Here is a 19915-nt window from a genome sequence, read left to right on the forward strand (position 1 = left end):
ATTTAAACAAGAGAACAACTTACTTGAATATGAAAGGAAGACACGACTCGCAAAAAATAAAGAATCTGCATTGATGTGGTGCTTAGTCACACTAGTTTTGATATTTGAGTTAACAAGGCTAATATTAGAGATTGTCGAGGATTATTAAGAGAAGTAATCCCACGTTGGCTAATTAATAAGATCATGAGTTTATAATTAAGAAATATTCTCTATTGGTACGAGACATTTTAGGAAAACAAACTTGAGAGATTATGATCGAGGTAGACAATATTATATAATTGTGGAGATTTGTAGTTCCTAACACAAATTTCGAGGCTCCACCTTTCTATATTGGCCTTATAAATATTAATAATAGTTTTAAAAAAAATGATTTTAACCAATCAAAAAAACATTTTAATTTTTTTTTATAAAGATAAATAATGAAAAGTGGTTTTAAAAATTAAAAAAGAAAAAAAAAAGAAAAAAAAATGCTAAAAGAAAAACAAGAAATCTTTTGTAACCCTAAACCCATTATAATTGACCCTTACTTATTTTATAGCTCTTAAACTTCATACCATAAATTAAAAGTCCAAAATTCATTTAATTAAGACTTTATTAAATTCATACCATAAATTCAAAATCCACAACGTGTCTCAATTCATATAATCAAAACTTATTACCTAATAAAGTATATATATATATATATATGTATGTATGTATGTATGTATGTATGTATGTATGTATGTATGTGTATATTGAAGGAACAATGGGATTTTGATGCCATGTTTTTTAGGCTTTCAGATTTCATCAAATAATTTTTTATTCGCATGTTTATTATTTTTTTTTTTTTGGAGAATAATTATTAACATAAAATTATCTTAAATACAAGTATGAAATTTAAATAGTATGAATTGAGTGAGGGGAGGGGGATTACATAGTTTTTAATTTATAAATTCTACAAAAAAAAAAAAAAAATCAATTTAAAGGTTTATTTTATAAAAAAAAAAAAATTGAAAAATTTAGGCTTAGCACCTAACACATATATTTTTAAAAAGTATATTGTCTTTTTAATTAGTTTTTATTGTTTTAAAATTGTAATATTTTTTATTTTAAACATTTTATTAAATTATGATGAAAATGTATTTAAAATTCATCATAATTTAAAAAACAAACAAAAAATAAAAATAAAAATAAAGTTACAATAAACGTAATGTTTAACTATATATATATTTTATCAGTGACTTAAATAGTTAAATTTTGTGTTTAAATAATAATAATAATAATTAAAAAAGAAAAAAAAGAAAAATATGATGGTTTGTATGGTAATTTTTTTTTTAATGTAAAAATCATTTGATTTCATATGATAATAAGGAAGAAATTTATTTACAATTTTTTTTAAAAATTGATATGTATAGTCAAATAAAATAAAAAATTATACAAATATAAATTTCATAAACTTAGACTAAATAAGTTTGTAGCTTAATACAAACTTCTTTAATCTAAGTTAAACTTTATTGATTAAATAATTTCAGGTGAAGATATAAAGAAAAAGAAAGCATTAATATTTGGGATGCATAGAAAGTAAATGAAAAGGAAGGGGCTAAAAATGTAATTTACTTAATAAGAGAAATTGGAAAGATAAGTACATACACAGGGGGTGTAGTACAGGTGGACTATTAAGAGATGATGTGGAGGAAACATCCAACGCGGCTGCTCTAGTTGGACCTATGGCTATTCTCCGTCATCCTTGCTGTTGTGGACCCCCACCTACGGGTCCCACGTTACTAATTAAAAAAAAATTATATGTTAATATTTATACTAACCAACAATTTCCAGTGGACGTTAAAAAACTCGGTTACAAAAGGAATCTCCTCTCTCTCTCTATCTCTCTAACCACCCTCCTTGATCGACATCTCCTCCGCCGTCTCCCCATTTTCCACGGTGTCTGAGAGCGGAGAAATCGTATTGTAAACACTACCGCCGACCAAAATTTCAGGTAACTTCATCTCTCTCTCTCTCAATCTATCTATCTATCGTCTTGCTTTCTTAGTTATTACTGCCAACTGCGGCTTTTGCGACACTATTAATTATGCAACTGCGTCTTCAGTCTCCTCCGCTTGCTTTCTTTTTTGCTTGAGAAGATCAGAGACGTTATTCTGGTTTCGATTTTTTTTCTGTTTATTCTTTCTGCGCGCTTGATCTCCTTGTTGTGTAGTGGTGAATCGATTTGTTGATGTTGAATGAGCGTCTCGTCGATGTTTTTCAGATTCTTTTTTATTCTCCGTTTATTTTCTGATTTTTACTGCGATTGGATCTCATTCGATCTTCTTTTCAGTACTGCGACTCGCGGTTTCTTCTTATCACTCTTCGTGCTTCATTTTTTTTTTTAATCTCGCTTTGCTGAATTGGAAATTTGCGATATCATCTCGGTGTGCTGATAACTATTAAGTCGACTTTGAGATGAATTCTGTATCGATTAACTCTTCTTAAGTAACAAGGTAGAAGGATCTCAGATCACGTGAGGTTTCCTTTTTGCCTTTACTCTTCACCAAATCATCGATTCGATACCTTTCATTAAAGAATTAGGATTTTTGCTGATGCATCATTACGGAAAATTCAGTGACATAAAGAGAATCGTTCGTCCTGAACATTTGAATTGCTTTATCGTTTTCACTAGTTTTATTGAGAAATATTATTCCACCTACTTTTTAGATCTCTAAAGATGAGAAGTCCAGAAAACTACTAGTTTCTTTGCCCAATTTCGTCCCTCCACATTCTTTTTGGCTGCTTTCGCTGTATGAACTTTTTTTTTTTTCTTTAGTACGTTTTCACTGAATGATCTACGGCGTAGAAGCTAAAATATTAGAGCATAACATAATTAAAATTTAATAACTGACATATTACACGTGGCATGTGATTAAAATACTTCACATGATGACGTGGATTGCCACGTCATATATAAGTCAAATTCAATATTTTTCACAAAATATTCATCAGTATTTCTCTTTGAAAGATGAATATTCGTTGCTCAAATCAAACCGACTGGAAAATATTAATAAAGTTTTCACAGCCAGTAAATAATGTAATGGACTCGGTAAATAAAAAGATGCTATTATTATCAATCATTTCACAAAACCCTTGCCTTTTTTTTCCAGTCACGTAGTTTGTAATGCTATGCTTACCCTTCTGTAAAGCATATAATTACAAAAAGATGTGGACCGAGTCCTCAATTTAGGATAGAATTTTCAAAAATAGAAAAAAAGAAAAAGAAAAAAGAAAGGTGGCTGATTTGGACGGCGATGATTGAGCTGTCCGAACAGAGAGTGAGAGAAACTAATGCGTTTGGTGGCAGTGATGTTGCTGGTGCTTATCGCAACCGCATACCGGTAGTGGGGGCCATCCACACTATAAAAACAAATGTGCATTTTCAACCCTCCGATCGGATGATCTGATCTGATCTGATATGATCTGCTATATTTAGATTGATTTCGATTTCTGTGGCAAATTCTGACGATACGGTTCCTTCGTTTGATTTTTGCTGGCAAATGTAAAGGGTCCTAAACAACGGTCCTGACTCTAGTTCTTTAATTGAAAAGATGCTTAGCACAACAATGCTGATGGGGCCCGCTAGCTAGTTGGAATTGTTTTTGGTCTATAATTTAATTGTTGAAAACAAATGCCAAAAAAAAAAAAAAAAAAACTATTAGTTCATTGTTCTTGGCTGCCGAGTGGGTTTTTAATCTTTTTGAGTTTTTTTTGTTTAAAAAAAGAAAAGAAAATTTGATCTTTTTGCATGCTGCTATTGTAATATCCTATTTAATTGTATTTGTTGCAAATATACCAAAGATTAAAGGTGATATAGTAATATTAAATTAAATTATTATTATAATATATAGAAGGAGAGATTTAGATCTAGAACTTCTAAGTTCAAATTTGCATGTTAAGAAAATCTATCATTTAGCCAATAAATGAATTATTAAAAAACAGAAATCGTATACTGAGGACCTAAATTATAATTCAATATTTTGTTGCAAATTTCTTTATTTAAGCGTGAGTTACTGGTAAACGTGTTGATGAATGCTACGTTGAGTGTTTGGTTTTGTCAGACATACTGATTGATCTATTTACTGCAATATTAATTAGTTGAAATCAATCAGCACCTGATTAAGGGAGTGCATTTTTATGGAGAACAGGGCATAGAGCCTACTGAAAAGTGCAAAACAGAACTGAAAACAAGGGCGTGCTAGAACGTTTTTCGCTTTGTAACATGGTTGACTGATTTCTTTTTTTCTCCTGCTTAAATTGATGTTATAGATTAAGCAGAATAGCGCCTCTATGGAAGTTGCACCTCAGAGTTCGGAAGCCCCAGTAACCAAGGCGGCTGAGGATTCTGGAAATGATGCCAATGGTGATAAGGTCAGGCATTCCTTCTCGTGTTATTTTAATAGCTCGCTTTCAATTTGGTTTGAGATTGATGCTTATAGCAACAATGGATATAAATTTGTGTACGCATTTATGTAACATGTTCACTTTCATATTGTCTTCAACAAACGTCGGCGACTGAAGTTCTGGTTATTCTTTACTGTCGAAATTCTGGAATGGTTGAAATGGAAACCATTTTAACGTCCTGGTATCAACTATTGGAGCTTTGATGATTGAATATCTGATAGCATGTAAACAATTAATTGTGTTTGCAAATACCATAGAGAAATTGCAATTAATTCTTAGAAGTTCTTGATAGTCATGCATGGTTTCCCAAATCTTATGACAGATTGTGAATGGAGATGCAATTCAAGTAGCAAAAGAAAGTAAGAACGAAGAGGAGGAGAATTCTCTGGGTGGGGAGTTTATAAAAGTAGAAAAGGAGCCTCTGGTGGCGGAGGATACTCCTCCAGCCAAAACAGCATTCGTAGAGGAGGATAAACCAACTATTTCTGAAAGAAGTGCAAGCAATCCGAGCAGAGAATTATTGGAGGCCCAAGAGAAGTCGAGAGATTTTGAGCTTGAAATTGAGAGATTAGCTGGAAATTTGAAGCATCTAGAATCGGAGAATTCAAGGTTGCAGGATGAGGTATTACTCACAAGTCAGAAGCTCGAGAAAAGTGAAGAGAAGTATGAAGTGCTTGAACTCGATCTTAAGAAATCGAAGGAGCAGATCGTTGAATCTGAAGAGAAATATAGTTCGCAGCTCAACAGTTTGCAAGAGGCATTGCAAACTCAAGAAGCGAAGAACAAGGAGTTGGTTGCGGTGAAAGAAGCATTTGATAGTTTGAGCAATGATTTTGAGAATTCCCGGAAGCAGATTCAAGAGTTGGAACAAAAATTGAAGATATCTGGAGATGAAGCATTGAAATTTGAAGAGCTTCACAAACGAAGTGGCTTAAATGCTGAATCTGAGGCAAAAAGAGCATTAGAGTTTGAGAGGCTTCTTGAAACAGAAAAACTAAGTGCCAAACAAAGAGAAGATCAATTCTCTTCCCTGCAAGAAAATATCAAGGAGTTAAATGACAAGATTGCTGAAAGCCAAAAGGTAGAAGAAGCACTTCGAACTACAGCAACTGAGCTTTCTGTCGTCCATGGAGATCTGGCGCTTTTTAAATCTCAAGTGCTAGACTTGGAGAAGAAACTTTCCACGAAGGAAGCTTTAATTGAAGAACTAACTAAGGAACTGGACATCCGAAAGACTTCAGAATCTAAGATCAAGGAAGATATTTCAGCCGTTGAAAACCAATTTGCTTCAACTAAAGAGGATCTTCGTGTAAAGATGTCTGAACTGGAAGAAATCAGGTTGAAGCTTCAGGAAGAAATGAACCAAAAAGAATCTGCTGAATCTGCTTTAAAAACTAAGGAAGCACAAGTCTCCGATATTCAAAAGGAACTTGCTGCAGCTATCAAAGATAAAGAAGAGCTTGAAGCGGCTCTAGCAGATTTCTCTAGCAATGCCAAACAAATGAAAGATTTATGCAACGATCTTGAGGAAAAGCTGAAGCTTTCAGATGAGAATTTGGGAAAAGCTGATTCTCTTTTGTCTCAAGCTCTGTCCAACAACAAGGAGTTGGAACAGAAGTTGAAGGATTTGGAGGATCTTCATAATGAAACTGGAGTTGTCGCTCAAACTGCCACTCAGAAGAATCTTGAACTTGAAGAAATTGTCCGAGCTTCAACTGCATCAGCGGAAGATGCAAAATCACAATTAAGAGAACTTGAGACTCGATTTGTAGCAGCAGAACAAAAGAATGTGAACCTTGAACAACAGCTAAATTTGTTAGGATTGAAAAACAATGATGCCGAGAGGGAAGTCACTGAATTATCTGAGAAAATAAAAGAACTCGATACTAAATTGATCGATGTTGAGGAGGAAAAGAAGCAGCTGAATGACAAAAAGCAGGAATATCAGGATAAGGTACTGCAACTAGAATCCGCAATACAGGTGTTAACGTCGCAGCATCAAGATCTTGAGAAGGAGCTGAAGGCCACAATTGGGAAATGTGCTGAACATGAGGAACGAGCTAACATGAATCATCAACGTAGCCTTGAACTTGAAGAACTGACCCAGAGATCTAATAACAAAATTGAAGTTGCTGATAAAAGGGTGAATGAGTTGGAGTTGTTGCTTGAAGCAGAAAAATACAGAATTCAAGAGCTTGAAGGGCAATTGAGTACTTTAGAAAAGAAATGTGGGGATGCTGAAGCAGAAACCAAGAAAAACTTTGACCATGTATCTGTCTTGGCGTCTGAAATAAAGTCATATGAAGAAAAAGTAGCAAGCCTTGAAACTGCATTGAATGTTGCCAATGTAAAGGAAAAGGAATTAACTGAAGAGAAGAAAAAATTGGAAGATGCATTGAATTTGTCCAGCAGTCAGCTAGCTGAATCAGAAAATTTGGTGGAAGTCGTAAGGAACGATTTGATCATTACTCAAAAGAAACTTGAAACTATTGAGAGTGATCTCCAGGCAACTGGTATCAGAGAGGCTGAGGTGCTCAAAAAGCTGAAGTCTGCGGAAGAAAAACTAGAACACCAAGTAAGAACAATAGAGCAAACTACTACGAGAAACTTAGAACTTCAGTCGTTACATGAGTCATTAGCTAAAGATTCTGAAACTAGAATGCTGGAAGCAGTAGCAAAGTTCACCAACAAAGAATCTGAGGCAAACTCTCTAGTGGAGAAAATTAAAGTTCTTGAAGAACAAATAAAAGCTTATGAGGATCAGATATCTGAAACCAATGGAAGATCTGCGGCTTTAAAGGAAGAATTGGATCAGACTTTGACAAAATTGACTTCTTTGGAGAGTACAAATGGTGAACTCAAAAAGCATAGTTCGGAAGTTGAAAATAAACTTTCTCAGATTTCTTCAGAGAATGAATTATTATCAGACACAAACATTCAACTCGAAACCAAGGTTAATGAACTGCAGGAGTTATTGAGCACTGCACTGTCTGAAAAGGAAACAGCTGATCAACAGCTTGCTTCTCATAAGAGCTCTATTTCAGAACTAACAGAAAAGCACTCGAGAGCCATCGAGTTCCAGTCTGTAACTGAAGCTCGTCAAGTGGAGACAGACCAGAAACTGCAGGAAGCAATTCAAAAATTCGAACAGAGAGATTCGGAGGCTAAGGACTTGAGTGCGAAACTAAAGACAGCAGAGGACCAAATAAAAGTGTTTGAAACAAAGGTTCTGGAAGCTTCAGAAAATGTTGAAGCTCATAAGAGTCAGCTCGAAGAGACACTTTTGAAAGTAAAGCAACTAGAAAGCACTGTAGAAGAATTGCAAACCAAGAAAGTTGATGCCGAAAAGGAGATTGCAGGGCTAAATGAGGCGAAGTTGAAGCTTACTCAAGAACTAGATTTATTTGAATCTAATTTGAGTGATCTCCAGGCCAAGTTATCAGCTGCAAACGTAGAAAAGGATGAAACTGCTGAACGGCTTCAGACAGCAGAGGGCCAGATTACAATGGTTGAAGCAAAGGCTCTGGAAGCTTCTACAACCGCCGAAGCTTATAAGAGTCAGCTCGAAGAGGCTCTTTCGAAAGTAAAGCATCTAGAAACTAGCATGCTGGAAGGAGTAGCAAAGTTCGCCAACAAAGAATCTGAGGCCAACTCTCTAATAGAGAAAATTAATGTTCTTGAAGAACAAATAAAAGCTTATGAGGATCAGATATCTGAAACCAATGGAAGATCTGCAACTTTAAAGGAAGAATTGGACCAGACTTTGACAAAACTGACTTCTTTGGAGAGTACAAATGGTGAACTCAAGAAGTATACTTCGGAAATTGAAAATAAAGTTTCTCAGATTTCATCAGAGAAAGAATTATTAGTGGACACAAACATTCAACTCAAAACCAAAGTTGATGAACTTCAGGAGTTATGGAGCACTGCTCTTTCTGAAAAGGAAACTGCTGATCAACAGCTTGCTTCTCATAAGAGCTCTATTTCTGAATTAACAGAAAAGCACTCGAGAGCCATTGAGTTCCAGTCTGTAACTGAAGCTCGTCAAGTGGAGACAGATCAGAAATTGCAGGAGACCATTCAAAAATTAGAACAGAGAGATTCGGAGGCTAAGGACTTGAGAGAGAAACTAAAGGCAGCAGAGGACCAGACAAAATTGTTTGAAACGAAGGTTCTGGAATCCTCAGCAGATGTTGAAGCTCATAAGAGTCAGCTCGAAGAGACTCTTTTGAAAGTAAAGCAACTAGAAAGCACTGTAGAAGAATTGCAAACCAAGAAAGTTGATGCCGAAAAGGAGATTGCAGGGCTAAATGAGGCGAAGTTGAAGCTTACTCAAGAACTAGCCTTATTTGAATCTAATTTGAGTGAACTCCAGGACAAGTTATCAGCTGCAGACGTTGAAAAGAATGAAACTGCTGAACGGCTTCGGACAGCAGAGGGTCAGATTAAATTGGTTGAAGCAAAGGCTCTGGAAGCTTCTACAAATGCTGAAGCTTATAAGAGTCAGCTCGAAGAGACTCTTTCGAAAGTAAAGCATCTAGAAACTAGCATGCTGGAAGGAGTAGCAAAGTTCGCCAACAAAGAATCTGAGGCTAACTCTCTAATGGAGAAAATTAAAGTTCTTGAAGAACAAATTAAAGTTTGTGAGGATCAGATATCTGAAACCAATGGAAGATCTGCAGCTTTAAAGGAAGAATTGGATCAGACTTTGACAACATTGGCTTCTTTGGAGAGTGCGAACGGTGAACTCAAAAAGTATAGTTTGGAAATTGAAAACAAAGTTTCTCAGATTTCTTCAGAGAATGAATTATTAGTAGACACAAACATTCAACTCAAAGCTAAGGTTAATGAACTTCAGGGGTTATTGAGCACTGCTCTTTCTGAAAAGGAAACTGTTGATCAACAGGTTGCTTCTCATAAGAGCTCTATTTCTGAACTAACAGAAAAGCAATCTAGAGCCATCGAGTTTCAATCTGTAGCTGAATCTCGTCAAGTGGAGACAGACCAGAAACTGCAGGAGGCCATTCAAAAGTTAGAACAGAGAGATTCGGAGGCAAAGGACTTGAGTGCGAAACTAAAGACAGCAGAGGACCATATAAAAGTGTTTGAAACCAAGGTTCTGGAAGCTTCAGAAAATGTTGAAGCTCACAAGAGTCAGCTCGAAGAGACTCTTTTGAAAGTAAAGCAACTAGAAGGCATGGTAGAAGAGTTGCAAACAAAGAAAGTTGATGCTGAACAGAAGAATGCAGGGCTAAATGAGGCAAAGTTGAAACTTACTCAAGAACTAGCCCTAATTGAATCTAATTTGAGTGATCTCCAGGCCAAGTTATCAGCTGTAAATATTGAGAAGGAAGAAACTGCCGAACGGCTTCAGATAGCAGAGGGTCAGATTAAGTTGGTTGAAGCAAAGGCTCAGGAAGCTTCTACAAATGCTGAAGCTCATAAGAGTAAGCTCGAAGAGACTCTTTTGAAAGTAAAGTATCTAGAAAGCATAGTAGAGGAGCTGGAAACCAAGGCAATTAATGCTGAAAAGGAGTGTGCAGGATTAAGTGAGGCAAATTTGAGACTTACTCAGGAATTAGCCTCATATGAATCAAACTTCAGTGATCTCCAGACCAAGCTATCTGCTGCAAACGTTGAAAGGAATGAAACTGCTGAACGGCTCCAGACAGCTGAGGTTCAGATTAAATTGTTTGAAGCAAAGGTCCAGGAAGCCTCCACAGATGCTGAAGCTCATAAGAGTAAACTTGAAGAGACTCTTTTGAAAGTAAAGCATCTAGAAAGCATAGTAGAGGAGCTGCAAACCAAGGCAGTTAATGCTGAAAAGGAGAATGCAGGATTAAGTGAGGCAAATTTGCAACTTACTCAGGAATTAGCCTCATATAAATCAAACTTCAGTGATCTCCAGACCAAGCTATCAAATGCAAACGTTGAAAGGGATGAAACTGCTGAACGGCTCCGGACAGCTGAGAGCCAGATTAAATTGCTCGAAGCCAAGGCTCAGGAAGCCTCCACAGATGCTGAAGCTCATAAGGGTAAACTCGAAGAGGCTCTTTTGAAAGTAAAGCATCTAGAAAGCATAGTAGAGGAGCTGCAAACCAAGGCAGTTAATGCTGAAAAGGAGAATGCAGGATTAAGTGAGGCAAATTTGCAACTTACTCAGGAATTAGCCTCATATAAATCAAACTTCAGTGATCTCCAGACCAAGCTATCAAATGCAAACGTTGAAAGGGATGAAACTGCTGAACGGCTCCGGACAGCTGAGAGCCAGATTAAATTGCTCGAAGCCAAGGCTCAGGAAGCCTCCACAGATGCTGAAGCTCATAAGGGTAAACTCGAAGAGGCTCTTTTGAAAGTAAAGCATCTAGAAAGCATAGTAGAGGAGCTGCAAACCAAGGCAGTTAATGCTGAAAAGGAGACTGCAGGATTAAGTGAGGCAAATTTGAGACTTACTCAAGAATTAGCCTCATATGAATCTAACTTCAGTGATCTCCAGACCAAGCTATCTGCTGCAAACGTTGAAAGGGATGAAACTGCTGAACGGCTCCGGGCAGCTGAGGGCCAGATTAAATTGTTTGAAGCAAAGGCTCAGGAAGCCTCCACAGATGCTGAAGCTCATAAGAGTAAACTCGAAGAGACTCTTTTGAAAGTAAAGCATCTAGAAAGCATAGTAGAGGAGCTGCAAACCAAGGCAATTAACGCTGAAAAGGAGAGTGCAGGGTTAAGTGAGGCAAATTTGAGACTTACTCAGGAATTAGCCTCATATAAATCTAACATCGGAGATCTCCAGACCAAGCTATCTGCTGCAAACGTTGAAAGGGATGAAACTGCTGAACGGCTCCGGGCAGCTGAGGGCCAGATTAAATTGTTTGAAGCGAAAGCTCAGGAAGCCTCCACAGATGCTGAGGCCCTTAAAAGTCAGCTCGAAGAGACTCTTTTGAAAGTAAAGCATCTAGAAAGCATCGTAGAGGAGCTGCAAACCAAGGCAATTCATGCTGAAAAGGAGAATAAAGGGTTGAATGAAGCAAATTTGAGACTGTCTCAGGACTTAACCTCGTATGAATCTAATTTGAGCGATCACCAAACCAAATTATCTGCTGCAAATGCTGAAAGGGATGAGACTAATGAACGACTTCAGATTGCAGAGAAGACTGTAAATGAGTTGAAATCACAGCTAGCTTTCGAAGAACAGAGACTACAGTCTCAGGTTTGCAGAAAAGTTTAATTTTCAACTAATTGGTGCTATTAAAATGCTGTTATCGTTCAATGCAATGAATTATTTCTCATGATCACAGATCGCTTCAATGATGGAAGACAACAACGTCCTCAATGAGACATACCAGAAGACCAAAAACGAGTTACAATCGGAGATAGCACAGCTGGAAGGAAAAATGAAAGAACGGGGCAAAGTTGAAGAATCATTAAAATCTGAACTTGAACGTCTCAATGCAGAGATTACAGAGAATAATGATTTTAAAATACGCCATAAAGAAGAGCTAAGTAAATCTGAAGCTCTCCGGAAAGAAGAGGTACAACGAAGTGTGATTATGGAAGAAATAAGACTGAATGCATGCTTCATTAATTATCCAATTGGTTATTTCTCTTCTGAGATTTTAATGATTTTTTTTGTGTTGAATGTGAACGATGTTATCAGCTTGAAAGCGTCCGAACAACAGCTGCTGGAAAAGAGACAGAATTGAAATCCAAATTGGAAGATTATGGACTAAAAATCAAAGATAGAGACCAATTAAACGAACAAGTACAACAACTTCAGAAAGAATTGCAGGTGGCAAAGTCGGAGATTGCTGAACAGGTTAGGCACCATGCATACCTGGAAAAAAAAAAAGATCTCTATATTTCTGAGAAAAAAACATGCTGTTACAATCAAGTTTTACTGCTTGGATTGTATCAACAATGAACTTAGTTTAATTTCTTAGGACGCTCTCTTCAACAGAAAGAGAAAGGCGCTCAAAAAGAGTTCGAACGAGAAGGTTCACTTCAGCGGTCTCTTCAAGGTCTGGAAGCGAAAGGCAAAGAAATTCTTGCTCTAGAAACACAAGTCAAGGACCTCCACCACAAATTGCTCCTGGCTGAGGCTAAGTCTATACAAAAGGTTTGTTTCTACTCATTTACACTCTTAAAGAATTCTATTCAGTTTCCTAACCAACTAAGGTTTTACAGTATCATTCATAAAACTAATTTTTAAACATCAATTATTATGTTGTTGATTTATATAAATAATGTCCTAACGAGATCATGTATGTCTTTCAACTATTAATAAAATCTACGAATATATTTTCTGAAACAATTGAAACAATTCTAAACCTTGAAGGTTGAGATATAGAAACTTTTGGAAGTTTAAAGAGATTTGAAATTTTAGGAGTATTGTATGAAATTTGAATTACTTTTCGCTGAACCTACGGTAAGAAGCAATGAACTATGGCTCCAATTTTTTACCATATTTCGTAGTGAAAAGTAGTAGGCATGCATTTGTTGAGGATGGTTGGAAAAGGAGTTTCACATCAGCTAATTAAGAGGTTGATCATTAACTTAAAAACAAAACCATGAATGGTTAAGCTCAAAATAGATAATATAGTACCATTGTAGAAGTTCGTAATTCCAATTACCGCATTTATGTTTATGTTTAGTTGAACTATTATGCGATGCAGGGTGAGGCTGATACGGAGAGAGTAGAAGTAAAATCCAGAGATATTGGATTAAACTTTTCAACTCCAACAAAAAGGAAACACAAGAAGAACAAAGAAGCAACAGCTGCAGCAGCATCCACGCCACCTTCATCTTCTACTTCCCAAACACAGATTCAAACTACTGAGGTTTCTTCAATATCCTCTTTGAAGCTTATTTTCGTAGTAGCAATTATATCTATTACACTTGGAATATATCTGGGGAAAAGGTATTAAATTTTCTTTTTTTCTTCCCTTAATTAGAAAAGACGCCCTTATTTGGAAGCCCCATCTTTGTAATATCTTTCGAGTTTATGTTTTTAAATTTGGTTAGGGAATTGGTTTTTTTTTTTTTTTTTTTTTTTTTTTTTTTTTTTTTTTTTTGTTTTCTCTCCCCAGCCAGCATGTAAAAGTAAATTCTATTGATGATCATATGTCTAGTCTACTTCCTGTGTAGAAGTCATTAAAATTTACTAGTTGGTTAACTGCATAAGTTAGCTTCACTTCTAATTTAACCTGAGCACAAGATTAAAAGTAATTTTAAGGGAAAAAAAATGTTTAATTGATATAATTTAAGTTTTATATGTAAAAGTATATCCTATCAAAATTATAGCATCTCCACTTCTATGTAATTAGGTAAAGATTTTTTAACAAAAAAAAAATAAAATATATATATATATATAACTCTACTTATTCTTATTGTATTGATTTAGCCAAAATAATAATAATAATAAATAAATAATAATAATTTATCCATGGAGTATTTTTAATTCTTTTAAATTTTTCTTAATTTTAATTTTATATTTTCAATATTGCATTTTTCGAATGTAGTTTCAATTTATTCATGTACTATTTTATTATTCATACGGTGATAACATCAAAAGTTAAAGCCTTATACACTTTTCCTTTACTTTTTGGTTCACGTGTGATTTTTCTCCATTTCTCAATTGTCTTAAATGACAATCTTTGTCTTTGTTAGGAATTTGGTCAAAAGGAATTGTATCATTCGTCAAAACCCAATGATTTTTGGTATAATGTTTCCTCTTACTTTCTTCATTTTATTTACCTTAATAAAATGTTTGATTCCATTTTCACACATAAACTTCACTTTTTTATTAATCAAATGAAAATCTTAACACTTCCATGGTTTAGTTCCACAAAAATTTCAATAAAAAAAATTAATGATTGGAATAAAAAATAAATGAATAATTATGACACAATATTTACCACTCAAATGTGTGAACAGATCTAAAAATATTATTACTCAAGTAAACAATATATAGTTAGAAATGAGAAATAGAATTGGACTCGAAGGTTCTATATTTATTGATATTTACAACGTTTAAATAGAATACAAGCTAGCAACTGATACCTACCGATGAAAGAAAATATAAACTAACTAAATTTTGAAAATAAAATAAAATATACTAATAATCAAATGGAAGAAAATATTAATGGATTACGAATCTGTGAATAATTCAAACAATGAGTTACATTAAATTCGGACATAATTATTTAAAATATAACCATAATAAATCAATTTTAAAAATTTTATTTGAATTACAAAATTGAACCAAAAAAAAACAAAAAAAAAAAAACTTAGGAATAATGGCGTCTTTCCCTTTCTCCTCTTTCTTACTCTCTCACCTCACCTCCCTTATCCCTTTGGTGTGTAATGTCTACATTGATATCGATAATCGTACCGATAGTGGAAGACGTCTAAAAATGTATTTAGTTTCTATTTCAACCCATTCTTCATCATCTTTCTTTAGTTGAAGTTGACAATGACATGTTTCTACTGTACCTGTTTTCAATTATGGAGTGTGTCTAAATGATTCGGTAAATATTATCGTGGGACAACCTCTAGTGGTTTGGTCCATTTTGGACGTACAAATAATAAATGATAATGTCACTAAATGTTAGGTTTTCGAGAAATTCCCTACGAAATGTGCGGAGGTATAAGAAATGAGTGGCAACAAGAAGAGAACAAGGAGACAAATGGGTTAGAGAAAGATGAGAGAAAAAAAAAATGGATCAAATAAATAACCCATAGCAATGTACCTCACAAATTAGACGTTATTGGATAACTATTGGAGACCCAACATGTCATTTCTAAAACGTCAAGGATCGAATAGAAATTAAGTTTAAATTTTCGGAATCAAACTATATATTACCGTGATAAAAAAAAAAAAAGTACCATTTACTATATACACTTGTTTCTAACGTCCATATCTGATGCTATAGAACAAACTCCACCGTTAATTAAATAATTAAACTCATCAAAATAAACTCCAATATCCAAAAACATCAATATTTTTTTAACATATTTCTCGCAAATCAAATAATTTATTTAATTTTCTAAAAGAAAATGATCGTGTAAATTAGCTAAAAAGAGACAAAGTTTGAAAAACAAACCCGAAAACATAGTTTAAGAAAAAGGAATCAAATTCAACACCTTGTCCCATTCATTAGATGACATCCTTTAGGACAAGAAAAAACACAAATTAAAAAGAAAAAATAAAAACTTTATATTAAAAAAAAATGTACCAAGTTGAGGTATTGTTTTCCAACACAAAAATAATTAGGGTATGGACATATTCATTTGATGGTGACCCAAGAATTTCTTCTTATTATAAATGATGCAATAATTAATAAATAAATAAAAATAAAATAAATAAATAAATAAATAAAATGTTTTTCAACAAAGTGTTCATTGTTTTGGGCTTGATTGAAAACAACAAGTTTTTGCATTGTGTGCCAACATTCTTCCACTACTTCATCATCAACTTTTGCCCCCTCTCTATTTTCTTTCAGATTCTCATGTTTTTTTTTTTTTTAATTCTAAAACTATTTTATAAATTATTTATCCAACGAGTCATGAGGAGGGAAAACCCATTTGGTCTCTTATAATCGAGTTGTATTAGATAGATTAGATCACCTGTTATCATAAACGGACAAGGATCTATTAAGATGGTGTTGATTGGACGAAAGACTCAGTCTAGTAAATTAGGTGGGTCTTTAACTCGCCTCGACACATCTTTACGTGAAATCGCATAAATAATAGTTCGTTTGTGTTACTCACTGACTTAAGCACGAGAGTGCATTGGGAGATAGCATAAAACACGACCAAACAACATCGGGAGACAATTCTTAACCATTTTGACAATAACAAAATGATTCCTCCTTTGACTTAGCTTCCATTATTATGAAGTGAGAGAAGGGCATCAAAATGATGATACACTGTCCTATACCACACACTAACACATCATAAATTATTAAAAAAAAACTCCCCTTTTTAGTTTTACACTATTCCATCAAAAATCTTTGTTCAATCAACCATTTTAATAGTTGAGATGAAAGAGGATAGGATTGATGTTATTTAATACGGTAAACGATTATAAATAGAAAATTATCGCCGTCCACTATTTACGTGGGGTGGTCTTAACAAATATTCTCAAATAAAATGTACACGATTCGTATCTAGTAGTTATTGGAAGCATTGTATTTTGGAAGCAACGGTTATTAATAAGAGATAGTTTGGGTGAAAAGAGAGATGGGTTTGTTGTATTGGTTTGCATATTAGGGAAGGGAAGAAGATGGGAAAGTAGAGGATAAAAAATGGAGGTTGTTGGTTATAGAAAGAAGGGGAGAGAGTTTGTGTGGTTTGGGGCTGCACAAACTGAGAGTGTTTTTTGTTGTTTGTTGGAATGATTTCAATTTAGAGTCACCAATGGGTCTCAGCTTTTGGGGAACACATTCAAATGGGAAACTTGTGATGAAACTAAATCAAACACTCATCATTTCCATACTTACTTTTCAAATGGCTCATTGAGTGCTTCCAAATGTGTGCTCGTTCTTTTTTTCCCATGTCCAAAACGGAATTTGCTAGCTTCAAGGATCCATCGTTGCACTCCATCTTCACCATTTTCATTCTTGAATTTACGCAAGTTTCGACTCAAATCTTCAATTCATTTCAAATATATTAGAACGCCTAATGAAAAATTTACTTCACATTGACCTGAAATATTGGGTTGATTGAGACGTTTCTAGATACTAAATATGTTTTTTTTTTTAAAACATGGGTAAAAAAAATAGAATAATTGTCAATTATATTTTTTATTTAGTCGGAACAATTAAGAAATCATGGACATTATAATAATTTAAGTTTTTTTTGGGGGGGAAGAGGTTAAGCAGTTACTTTCTATGATGCTTTGATCATATCCATATCACATCAGTTTTGTCCATTAAAAAATTGACTTCTTTTTTCCTTTTTCATTTTGATGGTGGTTTGCATGCTCAGCCATTGGTTCCCTGTCAAAGCAGGCTATCATCCATTTTAATCAAAATCATGATATGTATATATATACATATATATAGTGATAAACCATAGGTTATATGGTTGAAATCTTGTCACTTCTCTGAAACATTAAAACTAAACTTGTTTTACTGCTTCACATTATATAATCATAGGAGCATAAAGTATGCATAAATTAACAAAGGAAAAATGTTAAAAAGTACCCTCAAAAAGAAAGAAAAAGAGACAAAGAAGAATCCAATCATAATGTGTCACGCAGACGTTCTTTCAAAAGTGTAGCCTAGAAAGTTATTTCTAGAGATTTAAAGATCCGTGTACTTGAATGGAATACTCAACTTGATCAATAAAAAGAACATTATTCCAAAAACGATAACTCAATTAGTTAAACTAACTGAGACTAAAAAATCAGTAGTTCGAATCTCGGATCAGGAAACAAAAATAATAATAATGATCTTATTCATCATGCTTTTATTCTAAAATAAACAATGATATTTTACACAGAACAAAAACCAGAGAAGCAGCAGAGATAAAGAAGTCTTACACAGCAGGTTGTTTGCTAATCCAACAATTTCCAAGTTCCCAAACTCAGTAAGACAAGCTTTGATGTCCCAGTTCTTCACTGCTTTAATGACCTCTTCTGTTCATCCACAGCCAGGAATAATGGCGCCATTATTGTTCTTGGCAGAGGGAGGGAGAGCTGCCCCTGCCCCTGCCCCGCCCTCCTTCAACCAAAATTATGAACTGCTCTAAGAAAAGCACTTGAAACAATGGGGTTTTCAATCACAGGGCTGCCAGGCAGAGGCTGTGAGCAGGGAAAGGTCCTTCCATCCGAGTTTCAGGCACCCATTTTCTTCAACCAGAGTATACCCTTTCCAGGGAAACATGCCCAGAAGCAGACTGGCCTGAGCAGCTGGGTTTCCCCCAAGAGAGACGGCTCCGAACCCGACCCGTTTCAGCTCATCCCCCCATCTCTCCACCTTCACTTCTCCAGTTCTTTTGGGTCCACCGACGGCGATAATGTTCCTAATCTCACATCCCAACAATTGCTGCTCCACCACATGCCTTTCCACGCTATCCATCGCCAAACTATCACCCAGCGCGTCGAATAACGCGCTGTAATAATGCAGAGCTTCTACGAATCTTCCTAGAAAACTGCCCCCATGGCTCAGATCCTGTTCCACAATGGTGATCAGTTTAGGTTTTAGGGTTGAAAGAAGTCTCAGCGTACCTATATCGCTGCCGGTTATGTCGTACAAGCAATGGTGCATCCAGTGCACTACCACCGCCTCGCCTGCCCTCAATTCCAGTTGCTTTGGGTCCGTTAGGTTTCCGATTTTGCCTTCCACTGGATGGAACTCGAACGGGAGGCCGAGGGAGGTTGCGAAATCGGCGAGTCTCTGCCCGGTGGATTGGAGCAATTCCGAAGAGGATCCGAAGCCGGAGATTCGTAGGGATTGGATTTTCTTCGAGCGGGAGGCGAGGATGTGGAACAATCCAGGCCATTGAAGACCTTGCATTACGTCGAGATCGATAACGTGGACTCGATCTTCGCCGTCCAAGGCTTGGAAAATGGCTTGATTAGCGGTGAAGTGAGAGAACTTGATTAAGGGACTGATCGAATTGTAGGATTGCAGAGCATTAAACATCCTCTGCGACTGAGTTTGATTCAGCGTTCTAATCGACAAGGGCGAGTAGGTTCCCAAGCAGGAGCTTATCACTCTAGCCTGAAGCGCGTGGGCGAAGTACGCGCCGACGCGCTCAGGTGAGGTACCGAACGGCGAGGAGAGCTCCGAGATCTCCGGCAAGAGATCGTTCGCCTCTTGTAGATTATCCATGGCGACGCACTCAGCACATTGAAGAAGAAGACCTAGCAGTCTCAAACCAGTGGAGTCGCTGCCATCGACAAGCGGAAGCTCTTCTTCCTCCTCGACGTCCTTCTCCCCGGAGGCGCCGGCATGGAAGTTGGAGGGACCGGAATTGAGACGCTTGGAGGAAGGGTCGTCGGCGGAGGAGTCGGCGTCGGCGGGGCGCTTGGACGACATGGAATTGGAAGCGGAATTGATGGGGGAATGAGGGATTAAACTGCGAAGCATGATTCGGAGGAGAGAATCAAAAGGAGAGAAGCTTTTGGGGGAAAGGGACAAAGAAGGATTGAAGGAGAGGGGGGGGGAAAGGTTCGTGAGAGTTGCACACAAAATGTGTCAGAATTGTGATGGACGAATGAAGAAGGAAGAAGATAATTAAATAATTAAATAATTAAATAAATACCATTTTAGTTTTTTTTTTCTTTCTTATCCGGAAATGCCGTTAGCTACTCCGTCTGCAGCTGTCGTTAAGTGCGTTTTTTATGTTCAGCTTTTACGTATTAATTTTTAAGTTGGCCACGTCATTGTGCCACGTGTTATGTTTTTTTTTTTAACAAAAAGAAAACCCCTACGATTTAACGCCGTTTCTCCAGGGTTTTTTTTTTTTTTTTTTTTTTTTTTTT

General features: G+C 35.8%; 2 protein-coding genes across 4 annotated transcripts; one reads left to right on the plus strand and one right to left on the minus strand.

Annotated features, from left to right (window-relative positions):
- The first annotated feature begins 1810 nt into the window (after positions 1-1810).
- LOC111478531 (COP1-interactive protein 1-like) lies at positions 1811-13602 on the plus strand. Of its 3 annotated transcripts, XM_023122845.1 has the most exons (8): positions 1811-1975; positions 4294-4395; positions 4751-10237; positions 11414-11635; positions 11724-11957; positions 12083-12241; positions 12383-12541; positions 13098-13602. In XM_023122845.1, exons 2-8 carry the CDS (start codon positions 4315-4317, stop codon positions 13347-13349), a joined length of 6594 nt encoding a protein of 2197 aa, XP_022978613.1. In that variant the 5' UTR covers positions 1811-1975; positions 4294-4314; the 3' UTR covers positions 13350-13602. The 3 variants fall into 3 exon arrangements, 2 of the variants coding, with proteins under 2 accessions (XP_022978613.1, XP_022978598.1); XR_002717494.1 differs by having other exon boundaries at positions 4751-11635; positions 12366-12541; positions 13098-13585; XM_023122830.1 differs by having other exon boundaries at positions 4751-11635; positions 13098-13585.
- A 4230-nt stretch (positions 13603-17832) lies between these two features.
- On the minus strand, positions 17833-19617 carry LOC111480217 (scarecrow-like protein 23). Its single transcript, XM_023125137.1, has one exon. The coding sequence runs from the start codon at positions 19518-19520 to the stop codon at positions 18204-18206; it is 1317 nt and encodes a 438-aa protein (XP_022980905.1). The 5' UTR covers positions 19521-19617; the 3' UTR covers positions 17833-18203.
- Positions 19618-19915: the final 298 nt, after the last annotated feature.

Source organism: Cucurbita maxima, unplaced genomic scaffold (assembly GCF_002738345.1).
Source record: "Cucurbita maxima cultivar Rimu unplaced genomic scaffold, Cmax_1.0 Cma_Scf00001, whole genome shotgun sequence".
NCBI classification, from domain to species: domain Eukaryota; kingdom Viridiplantae; phylum Streptophyta; class Magnoliopsida; order Cucurbitales; family Cucurbitaceae; genus Cucurbita; species Cucurbita maxima.

What these genes read in the sequence shown, in the direction of transcription:
- LOC111478531 (XM_023122830.1), top strand. Translation starts at nt 4,315, where the DNA reads ATGGAAGTTGCACCTCAGAGTTCGGAAGCCCCAGTAACCAAGGCGGCT. An exon ending in ATGATGCCAATGGTGATAAG is followed by an intron (nt 4,396 to 4,750) that starts GTCAGGCATTCC and finishes ATCTTATGACAG; the next exon opens with ATTGTGAATGGAGATGCAAT. An exon ending in AAGCTCTCCGGAAAGAAGAG is followed by an intron (nt 11,958 to 12,082) that starts GTACAACGAAGT and finishes CGATGTTATCAG; the next exon opens with CTTGAAAGCGTCCGAACAAC.
- LOC111480217 (XM_023125137.1), bottom strand. Translation starts at nt 19,520, where the DNA reads ATGCTTCGCAGTTTAATCCCTCATTCCCCCATCAATTCCGCTTCCAAT.